This window comes from Macrobrachium nipponense, chromosome 13 (genome assembly GCF_015104395.2).
Source record: "Macrobrachium nipponense isolate FS-2020 chromosome 13, ASM1510439v2, whole genome shotgun sequence".
NCBI lineage: Eukaryota > Metazoa > Arthropoda > Malacostraca > Decapoda > Palaemonidae > Macrobrachium > Macrobrachium nipponense.
The window spans coordinates 99,441,170-99,453,669 of NC_087206.1; the positions used below are offsets into that span (position 1 = coordinate 99,441,170).

At 35.5% G+C, this 12,500-nt stretch overlaps 1 protein-coding gene across 19 annotated transcripts in view; it reads right to left on the minus strand.

The window, feature by feature from the left end:
• Nucleotides 1-12,500, minus strand: part of LOC135225223 (rho GTPase-activating protein 45-like) — a 617,019-nt gene that overhangs the window by 108,822 nt on the left and 495,697 nt on the right. For all 19 annotated transcript variants that reach the window (XR_010316935.1, XR_010316936.1, XM_064264541.1 and 16 more), the window contains one exon: nucleotides 2,219-2,329. Coding sequence is in view for 17 of the 19 variants with exons in the window: in XM_064264541.1 (XP_064120611.1) it covers nucleotides 2,219-2,329 (111 nt within the window). In the remaining 2 variants the exon portion in view is untranslated. The remainder of the gene's footprint in view (nucleotides 1-2,218; nucleotides 2,330-12,500) is intronic.

Below are 12,500 nucleotides of genomic sequence, written 5' to 3' on the forward strand. Positions count from 1 at the left end.
GGAAAAAAATCAATCGCAACAACGGAGACATACTACTGGTAAAGGTCTTATTTTGTTGAGCTAATGCTTTCTTTATGTAGGATCTATCGAAGATTATATACTTCACAACGCTTCCCAATTTAAAACGATACAATAACGGTTTTCTATGACAGCCACATTTACACTGCTTGTTCTCTGAAGTTTCACATTTTGTCTTACCGTTTTTCAATATTTATGAGTAAATAATGTTATATCTTCATATTTTTAAATAGAATAATAGTTAGTAATAGTTAGTATTCAAAGTTGAGTAAAACTACAACTTATTTACTGTTAACAAACACAAGAAAGGATATTAGTTTCCGAAGTCACGTTCGAACACTGCAATCTGTTCAAGGAATTTTTTCACTTGATGAAAAACCATCCTTTTGGATCGTTACCTTCAATCATTAATGAAATGCAGAGGAAGCTAAAGGTCTCCAGGTTCCTAAATGGAATAATTATATGGAAGACTCATCAGACTGATATGTGAGCTCTAGGTTTGTTTGTTTGTTTGTTTGTATGGTGTTTTTACGTTGCATGGAACCAGCGGTTATTCAGCAACGGGACCAACGGCTTTACGTGACTTCCGAACAACGTCGAGAGTGAACTTCTATCACCAGAAATATACTTCTCAGACTCCCCAGTGGAATGCCCGAGAATTGAACTCGCGGCCACCGAGGTGGCAGGCCAACTTGAGCTCTAAGGAGTGGAACCTGATGTTTTTATACAGCAAAACAACTAAGCAACCTAAGTAAGCACCAAGTCCACCTTCATTCCAGGGCTTCTGTGTTTCTAAGCAATAGGGAGGCTCAGTAAACAGTGGGCCTCACAGCCTCCCTTGATTCCGCATCTTACTTTTCGTCCGTTCATTTTGATTTCCTCTTACTTAGTTCCCTAACTATTCTAGCTTGTCTTTCCTCCATATTTGATTTTCAATTAAGAATAAATCCTTTGCTAGAGACTCTAGGAGTATGATTCAGTGGTCAAATTACAATAACAACAACACGACTTTAATATGAATCTCGGTTACCATTCGTCTCTTCTCGATGGTAGCAAATCCCCATATTATGAACTAAAGGTTGAATCTCGGTTATATTCGAATCGGTGGGCAATATGCGTTTTGTTAGCAGGACTTACCTCCACAATGGGTATACTCCTTTTGTTACCGGGGATTAGAGATACAATGTTACCGGGGATTAGAGATACAATGGCTCGTCCGCGTCTCGATATAGCATCGCATAACCAGTTTGAACTAGTTTTGCCGAAGGAACACTTCTCAACAATATCAGAAGGCCCACGCAAATTTCTTCATAAGAGGTCAATCGTGATGATCTTTAAGATAATAAGTTTTAAATGCACATGCGCGCATTTAGATGCAGGCACTGAAACCTTTAAATGTGTATAAATAGACTTCGTACAATGAATTACAAAGATATCATTCAAGGCTCTCTCTCTCTCTCTCTCTCTCTCTCTCTCTCTCTCTCTCTCTCTCTTATTATCAAAACTGATCAAAACTTGAGTGGAGCGAGGCTACATGGCAAGTAAATTGCAAAGTAGGCTTCGGTGGAGCAAAGTGTAAAAAATAATGGATAAGTAATAAAAAGAGCAAGGAAAATAACGAATAATGAATCAAGACCAACAAACACTTAACCACAAACCCAGAGAAACTGAAATTGAATTTATACAAGAGGGTGCAAGGCAGCTTGATGAAAGCGAACAATCTACTCGACCACACTCACAGCAAGAGTTATACATAGCGAACACGCTCACCTTTTTAACACGAACAACAAATATGATTTTTGAGGGCCGAAGTTCTCTGTACAACAGTGGTGGTCTGTCATAGCGTTACCAGACGCACGATCATGGCCAACATTAACCTTAAATAAAATTAAAAACTACTGGGGCTAGAGGGCTGCACTTTGGTATGTCTGATGATTGGAGGGTGGATAACACCCCCGCTGATAATCTTCCTTTAATCTTCTTAAGCGTTGGTTGAATGAAAATCTTGTCGATCGTATCTGAATCCCATGCTCCTTTTGAGATGTTCATTTACAATTTGTAGCCCTCTCCCCCCAGTAGATTTTAAGATCTTTAGGGGTAGACAGAAAAAGTGTAGATGGACAGACAAATAGCCACCTATTCAATAGCTGTCTTTTACAGAAAAATAAAGAGACGAAATGCAGAAATAAAATATGCTTACCTCGATGAATTTGTGAGTTTGGAGAAGATTACAGGTAGCACTCAGGTTAGTGCAATTCTCAATGTCTTGGTCGAGAGCCGTGCAGTAGATGGACTGGAACGGCAGGAAGCTCTGCGGGAAGAATCGTTTTAAAACAAGTTTAATATAGAACTTTCCGGAATTGTTATGCATACAGATATATTTGCATATGTATTTATATCTATACATGTTTATAAATGGATAGATAGATATTATTATTATTTTATTATTATTATTTTTATTATTATTATTATTTAAGTTTTAGAATTTGTTGAAAGAGAACCAAGGCTTGGGTCATATATATATATATATATATATATATATATATATATATATATATATATAATATATATATATATATATCTATATATACTTATATATAATATAACACACACATATATTATATATATACATATAATATAATATATATATATAATATATATATATATATATATATATATATATAATGACTGCCAAGCCCTGGTTCTTGAAAACTCTAAAACTCTTAAAATATAATAATAATAATAATAATAATAATAATAATAATAATAATAACAATGAGCACATGTATCCACATACTTGAAGCAAAAACCAGAGACTTGGCAAGCAAGCGTTTATAAAATGAAAGTCTTTGTATATAAAAAAAAGGAAAACAAACAATGACGAACACATATGAAAAAACAAAAAGGAAATACATAAATAGCAATACTATCAGTTAATTATGTAATATTTATATAACTATCAGTTATTTATGTAATATTTATCTCCACTCTACGAATCTAAAATACGAGGAATAAATGGCCTCTTGAAAAACGTGGCGGGGCGACGAGAGGATTCAATTTCGGTCTTATTTAAAAAGCGTCAATTTCTCTTCAGAAAATCAGATCAATGATTGATCACAGACAACACAGGCTACATAATATGATGCAAAACGCTTTGGAAACAAAACCTGCCTGACACTACTGAAAACGTAACGTATATCTGTAATATATTATATACTATACATACATACATATCATACATATATACATATATATATATATATATATATATATATATATATATATATATATATATATATATGTTGCACTGCATGAAACTGATGCCCACGATGCAATGACAAGAATATGCGCAAATATTACAAAACATGGTGAATAACCGAACAAAGAAAAATAAAACCATCCTACTACGCTGAGCAAAAAGGAGTTGAAATTCTTACCAGGCAACATACTGCGACGTTTATTTCCAAGCCTGCACCAATTACGTAAGCTCTCTTTTCCTATGATTATTAGATTTCGTACTATACAAATAAAGTTTTTACATGAAACACTAATAGGTCTTGAACGTCTATGCAAGAGTTAGAAATGGTTTAGTTTAATCCTACATAAGAGAGAAAATTCAGGAAGACCCAGACGAAAAACACCAACATAGTCCTTTCGGAGAACCAGATCTGACAGTGTCATGTCCATCAACCAGCTCCGATAAAAACGCCCAAGCAGCAAAATAGTCCCGTTATCACACAGCTAAAACATACATTTCAGCATTTAAATGACATAAAAGGCACATTTAGCAAAGCTGATAAAATGAAACGAGTAACTATTTACAAAATCCATCGAACCAAGACGAGACCCACTTTGCCTGAAGCTGCTTCTCTTCGGGTAAAATACATTGCAAAGAGGTACAGCAGTGCTGAACCATTTTGAGGTTTGGTTTTATAATACCTTAGCGCCAATATCTTACTTTCAAGGGTAACTCCTCACTTATGACCACTTTTCAAGATGTGAAGGCCATAAAGTCAGTATTGTTCTTCCAACACAGGCATTGAAGCCAGATGTTATTTTAACAGTATGTCACGTTATTTCGACCTCTCAGTAAAGTTTCTCGAATCAGTCTGATCATTAAATTTTGGTAAAGACTAAAAAGTTAATCTATTCCCTCAGCGGTAATTGAAACAAAAGAGCATATCAGTTCATCTAGGTGTAAGCTTATTACCGGTTTCGCTCTAAACAATTACAGTACTCGAAACGTACTATGGGTCGACAGCACCTGGAGAACAATGACAACCATCATTCCTCTCAAGATACACCACACTGAAGTTGTTTTGCTTATTTTTTTTCTAGACTTGAAATATACGATGTACAAAAATTATACATCCATTTAACCTCAAAACACGTACTTTATGAAAGATGAAATTAAATGAAACTACCTACATTGTTCACAAACAATCTCTTATCCAGTAAACATATCATAGAGATCCCTCGAAAATACGTATACGATCAATTCTACTGGGGAAAATGGGTTAGTCTTCAACCTCTTCGATCTGTTCCCAGTCCTATTCTTTGCACCTTCCACATACACACTTGCACGCATGGACAACATGTACTACATTATCTTTATAACCCAAGGCACCTTAAAAAACACCAAGTAAAAAAAAGAAAACGGGAGAGGTTTAGATTCAACCAACGGAATTAGTCCCAGTGGACTTGGAACCATTAGTGTCTAGCGTGATATTCCAAGGATGCTGGAAAAGATCCCCGTATCGTTCATGCCTTGGGGAAATGGTGGCCATCCATTAAGTGGATCAAGGATTTTCCAGGATAAAGAAAATGTACCATAATCAACAACGAGAGCGCACCGGTTGGTATGCACTGTTTTGGGAATTATGACTCTTTTTATCATAAGCCGGATTTGCGAGCTCAAGCGAGCGTAGTAACATGGGTCTGAAATTGTTGTAATTGTTGCAGTTACGGTTGCGTTTTGATTATTTGCGACTGAAATATGTTCTGGAAAACTGCTGTTTATTTATCATTACTGATATAGCTTTTCGTTTTGTTAGCATAACCTAATTACCTTCCTACACGAGCATCCATACACAGAGAAACATTATACTGCAGTATCGATAACAGTAATCTTTTCATCGCTGACATGGTAAGGTTAACTATTATGATGATTTGGAATGATTTGCACACATTAAATTAAGACATGACAGACAAATCAAAAGTACAAATATAACTTACAAAAACACTTTTCATAAAGAGGAATCAATAATGTAATCAAACAGTGAATAATTCATTAAAAGAATAAGTATCATAATTTGCATTATGTAAATATATGTATGTAAAGTATGAAAAATCAAATTGCAGTACCCATATTATACACTATCAAGAGCAAGGCTATATATATATATGTATATATATATATATATATATATATATATATATATATATATATATATATATATGTGTGTGTGTGTGTGTGTGTGTGTGTGTGTGTGTGTGTGTGTGTGTATCTGTTTCTGTCTGGGTTTGTGTCTGTGTATAGCTATATATGAAACAATTATATATATAATACATGTATAAATAGGGTAATTTTCAATACCATAATAATAATGTGGTTTATGATTAACTTGCACTCATACGAAACAAGCCGAGACCATCCAGTTCCCAGCAGCAAAACTCTCGAGAAGGAAACCGAAATGTAAACAAATAAATCAATCATCAATAACTAAACAAATAAATATTGTTACAGTTGTGCGAGCATATAAATCCCCATGAAAATGCTATCAATGCATTGTGATGGTCATCAAAATAATGGGGCCGCACAATGCACAAAACTAAGCAGATTACTCACTCCGGAAATGAAAGCACAAATAACGGGGCAAAACAGGCGGAGGTTTGGAACCACCGCATTCATAGCTCTTTCCTTAAATCTCCACATTTATTATTATTATTATTTTCCTCTTTCATCTCTTCCTTCGCTCCCTTTTCCCTAACAAAACCGGTTTCGCCCCATCAGGCCTTTTTCCGTGTTTAACGAAGTGTGCCAATCTGCGCCAATTTTTGTTTTCGGATCACAAAAGCAAAAACAGGAACAAATGAACGAATTGGTGGAACCAGAACAAATAACTGACGTGTGAAAGGGGGATTAACCAGAGCGATGTCGCCATGACAACGTCCGGGACTTTTGTTGATGGAAACCGGAAGCAATTGTTTAAGTGGGGTATTTTGCATGAAGACCACACTAGGTTTGGTTAAAAAAAACCTCTCTCTCTCTCTCTCAAACAAACAAACAAACAAACACAAACAAAATCAAAGCAACATAGGTTTGCAATCCCACTACCAACTCACTCTCTCTCTCTCTCTCTCTCTCTCTCTCTCTCTCTCTCTCTCTCTCTCTCTCTCTCTCTCTCCACTGAGAGGCTAACTTAGCTGAAGCTAAACTCTCCATAGGTTATTCAAATACTGTCTAATCGTGTCTCCCGACGAAAGAGAGGGCATATCTATCGTCTTAAGCACAACTATACTTATAATATACTATCAAGATCAAATGATAACATAGGTTCTTTTATAACAAATCATGTCAGCAAGTTAATCATTGTCATCTAACTAGCATACCACCCCCCGCCCGCTCCACATTACAGTCCACACAATCCCATGACTACCACTGGAGCAGTCCTTCTAGAATATCATCTTTAATAACATAACCATCAGTCATAAATTCACTGGCTCACCAGAACCGCATATATTCGTAGTGGGGGATTTTAATTTTCCTTATGCAATATGGATAGAAGGAAGAGTCCCGGTGCGAGATTATTCCCTAGTAACTAGGATAGTAAAACGCTCATTCGATATGTTTTGACGCGTATAATCAACTACAAGAGATTTCATTTGGAAACAGACTAACAGTTGGGAGAAGAAAAAACATTCGAGATTAAATTTAAACATATACTCTTAATCTTTTAAGAAACATCTGTGATCACTACCTGATAACATGTGATTCTGGTATAATGGTCAAAAGAACGTCCTAAACACCACTAAACAGAACGCCTTATTTCCATACATATTCAACCTCCTCAAGACAAACTGCGTTGAAATCAAAAGCATAGCTGATTTACTTGGATGACTCCTTGCAAAACAAATTAGGATCGAAATCTCTCGCATCATTACATCAAAACCATACAAAGCTTTATGTAAATTCTGCCCCAGACAAGAATCTACCAGGCACGTCAATCTTATCCGGATAGGAAAAACAAAACTGAAAAACTTTGAAGTCGACACCATCGAAAAAACAAAATCTAATATATTCTCTCGCAGCCTAAAACCATGAGGAAGAATATACGAACTACCCTAGGGTTGTTCTAACTAGGACGCAAATTTCAAGAATTGAGGAGTGCAAATGGCCCCATCGAAGCAAATGGATGTTTTTATCACATCACCAGAACAGATCTCCCGCCACTACAAAACAATCCCTTCACGGAAGAATTGCCTGAAAAGGATAACCGACTCTCTTAGACATACCTCTGCAGCCGAACAAGATTACTTCCTGGTAGTAAAATTGAAATCTTACAAAACTGAACTAAGGAAACCCATCTATCTCGTATAGTGAGAATTATTAATAAATGAAATGAAATGGCAAAAATCCTCAAGTTTACAATCACCTCAATAACTGAAGCCAAACAGGGAAAGCTATCTCCGGGAATCACACTGTCCACTGTCACTAACATCCCAACATCAGAAGATCATAAAGAAAGCAATCGTAAACACCTGACTGCTGACGATCTCTTCCCTATCAGCCAACGAGGTTTTAAAGACGGACGATCTCGGGTATCACAGCTGATCAATCAGAGTCAATAATTAGAGCTTATTCAAGGCATTTAGTATACCTATTGGTATCAACGTTATAAAGTCATATGCATCTACAAGTCAGAGAAGGGGTGGTTCAAAATCTACGACATTCCATAACATCAGAAACCATTGTCCTTCTGTTTCACCACAACCCTCGAACTGGCGTCTGATGCTCTCCACCTTCGCCTGCCATGTATCACAACTTAGCCGAGATCGCACTTACACCTTCAATTGTTCGCATGGCCTCACTCTTAAGGAATTGTCCATTCACTGTATCTTAAAACACACAAATCAACTCGGGTACTTATTCAATCATAAAACAGACAAGTTTCTTGATATCCTACCTGATGAACCAAGATGCAATGCCACCGCTTATACTGGCACATTGATTTCAACCCCGAAGGCAGAACCTACATTATTGATTTCATAACTGCAATTATCAGTCTTATGTCCACACGAAGGAAGGCCCCGACTAGGTAATCACCACCTCCCCCCCCCACCAAGTGCAACCCCTTGGGATAGGCCCCACCCCCCGCCCCTATCCCCACCCCCATCTCACCTTAATAGTTAGGTGGAACCAATCATAGGGAAATCTCTCTCTCTCTCTCTCTCTCTCTCTCTCTCTCTCTCTCTCTCTCTCTCTCTCTCTCTCTCTCTCTCTCTCATACAAGGCAAGCAACAACCCTCTCTTTCTCTCATTTCAGAATGCACTCACAAGAAATATACTCTGCACTCTCCCTCTCTGTGTCTATCTCTCTCTTCCGAGATTAGCAAACCACAAACAAAGCTCAAGTTTAACTATAGTTAAAACACTAAGACTAAAATGTCGCTAAAAATAATTAAACCAGTATAGAATTATAGGCATGGCAGCAATTAAAAACATTCATTTAGATGTAACTATGGAAGCAGTAGTATATGTACGTATTTGTTTTTTTAACAGTAGGAGCAATGGGTACATGAGTAAACTGATAATATAATACTGGAATACTCAATTGTAGGCATTTTTCTAAATGCAGACACTTACTCTAAATCAGACATGAATGTAAGGTGGCCAAAAATGAACTGTAGGAAAGGGCCCTTGAAAAGTATATAGGCAAAATTGAATCTCAGAGTTCCATCATAATTCTTTAGACCAAAAACGTTTGATAGCGTTTGTTCAGTTAAAGGTTTGTTTATTAGCATAATACTTGTAAAACCTCTAGGGTAGATTAAATACATATATACACATACTGTATATATTGTATATACATACAAATATACATACATACATAAACGCACTTAATATATATACGTATATATAGCATGCACAGCATTTGAGAGAGCTTCTGAAAAATGGGAGAGCATAAGGAAGTGAAAGAAGGATAAGCGAATAATGAGGAACCAGGGAATCCGAAAGAACGTCCACAAGAGAGCTCTTCAATAGCTGGTTCTCCCTCCATAAACGAAACTGCTAATATAGAGGCACCAACGAAGCAACTATTGGCGATCTGGGACAAGAATCCACATCAGGATTTTCAGACTAAAGACTTTCATCTTACTTCTCTTGGAATTAACCTATACCACCATTCTCATTTTCGATTCTGGTCCCCATCCTACCTCCCCATCGTCCAACCCCCTTTAGTTCATCCTGATGTTAAAGATAATTCCTCTAACACCTTTGACATAATCGCCGTCACTAGGCTCTACTAGCCACTCTTCTCTCCCAGATCATCGCCACCAATATCGTCATCTTCAAGACTACTCCTTTCACAGTCATCCTAAGCTTTTTCATCTCTCTCACAATTACTCTTGCTACTTTAGTAGTTCGTCATCACCATCATCATCATTATCTCAAGACTACACAGCATTTTCTCACTGCAATCATCGCAATGTCTTTCCTCACGAACCCTTCTTCATCTCTTAATCCTCCTCTGCACAATAATCATCACCTTGACATACTACAACTTTATATTCCTTTCTGTTCCCTCTGCTCGACTTTCTCTCCAATATGTTAAATCAGGACCAGAAACGTGACTGTCTCGCGTAGGCAAATGCTGCCTCCCCTCCAGACAAAACCATGTAATATTCTTTTCAGCTTTGCCTTGCCATTACACAGTGTACGTTATATGTATTATATATATATATATATATCTATATATATATATATATATATATAGTATATATATATATATATATATACACACACACACCACACATATATATATATATTATATATTACATAGTATATATATCAACTATATATATATATTATATAATATAATATATATATAGATGTATAAAATCTTCTGTTTAAAACAGGAATACGTCCTTACATATAAAAGGCCCATTAAAACCCTGGTTTAAAACTAAGGACTATATTTCGGTGGACTAATTCCATCCTTATCAAGTAGTGGATGAAAAAACGGAAGTAGTATTGGCCCGAAAAAAATATTATTGTGGGAAGATACGGGCCTTAAATGCATCGTTCTATGGGCTCATCTCCCACCTATATTATTTTGGCCCAATGCAACTTCTGTTCATTCACCTACTTGATAAAGGTGGAAGGTTTAGTCCAGGAAATATTAGTCCTTTAAGGCTTTAAACCAGTGTTCTAATCCTTTTATTATAATATTATAATATACTATATATATATATATATATATATATATATATAAAATATTTATGTATAATATTATAAATATATTATATAATATATATATAATATATAATATATTATAAAAATATATCTACATATATATATATTATTTATATAATATTATCTATATATATGTGTGTGTAAATATATATATATATATATATATATATATATATATATATATATTATATATATAGTATTACACGTATGAAAAAATAGTCCTTTGTGATATTCATATATATATATATATAAAAAAAAAAAAAAAAAATATAAAAAAAAAAAAAAAAAAAAAAAAAAAAAAAAATCCACATGATTTCGTAAGTCATTTGTGAATATCGTGACCAATATATTTAAAAATCATGAGAACTAGATAAACATAGTAATAATACCTTTTGAAAAGACTGAGGTCTGACCAGAATATAGAGCAGCTGTGATAAAGCAACACAATACGACTCCCTTACGTAAAAGACAATAACGCCATTCAAAAAAATGTCCAATCCATCTCTTGAAGAGATTGGATAAAAAATGAGCCATCATTTTAGAAGCACAATACAAACTGCTAAAGGACTCTCGTGGGTGGGAAGTTGGAGACCAACGGGTAGGGGGAGATACACAGGAGAATAAAAGCGCCTCAACAATCGATACTTCGCGAGCCACAAAAACAAATGAAAAAATGAAACGGCATTGAAAAGATATACTAGTTTCAAGATAGTGACGTCACGAGGGGGTGGGAGATACCTACACATATCCCCCCGGCCCCCCAAAAAATTCCCTTTCCTCTCTCTTTTTCTTCCTAAATTACCACCAACACATACCTCCTTACTTGTTTATCTCTCTCTCTCTCTCTCTCGCTCTCTCTCTCTCTCTCTCTCTCCCCAAAGCGGATATTAATAGCCTTCATTAAAAAGATGCATCTCAGCTATTACAAAATTCTGTCTGTGAAAATCCACAGTCATTAAACAGGAAGGAACAAAAAGCAATATCTGGAGTTATAGCAAAAATTTTCCCGTCATTTTCTTACTAGATGGACGGTACGAAATTCTATCCCGCTGCATAAAAATAAAATGACTCTCTCTCTCTCTCTCTCTCTCTCTCTCTCTCTCACACACACACACACACACACACACACACACACACACACACACACACCATAATGGCTACTTTTCGAAAACATTTACTGTATGTCTGGCAGGCATGATATAAGCAAACATGAAATAATCCAAGGGAAAAGGCAGAGAATAAGTGCGGAAAACCAAACATATCTACATAAAGTATGTATCGTACATACACGTTAAATTACTTACAGATAAAACCCATCATTTATAAGCTATACGATCACGTGTGTACACCCAAAAGAGTTAAAATGTACTTACTTATGTATGTGTATACCTCGCTTTTAACTGCGACGTTTCATGTTGTCATTCAGCTGGAGGAAGGCTTAAGATAAGAACTAGCTAAGAGCTTTCGAGTTCTTACATCTTACACGGAAGCGCTCGTGCTAATTCTCCTTCTGCTTGATGACAACACGTGTATTTATTTATACACACAGACACGATATATATATATATATATATATATATATATATATATATATATATATAATATATATCATACATACATACATACACCCCGTGCTAGGAATGTCCTTTAATAGCTAATTCACTCTACCTCGGATTAATATATTTTCAATATGTTTAACCGAAGGGGAATTTTTATTCGATAAGTACTATATATATATATATATATATATATATATATATATATATATATATATATATATATATATATATATATATTACTGAAGATAAAAGGCCCATAAAACACTATTTGAACGTTTCCAAACCATATATTTCGGGTACTTCCTTCTATGTTCCTGATCACTGGAAAAAATATGGTCATAGGATGTCTTACAAGAGTATATATATACAAAGCCTATGTAGGTGTGGCAGTAGTAGTACATCTCTATGGGTGACCCATGAACTGGAGTGGGGAAGAGCTGGTTTTT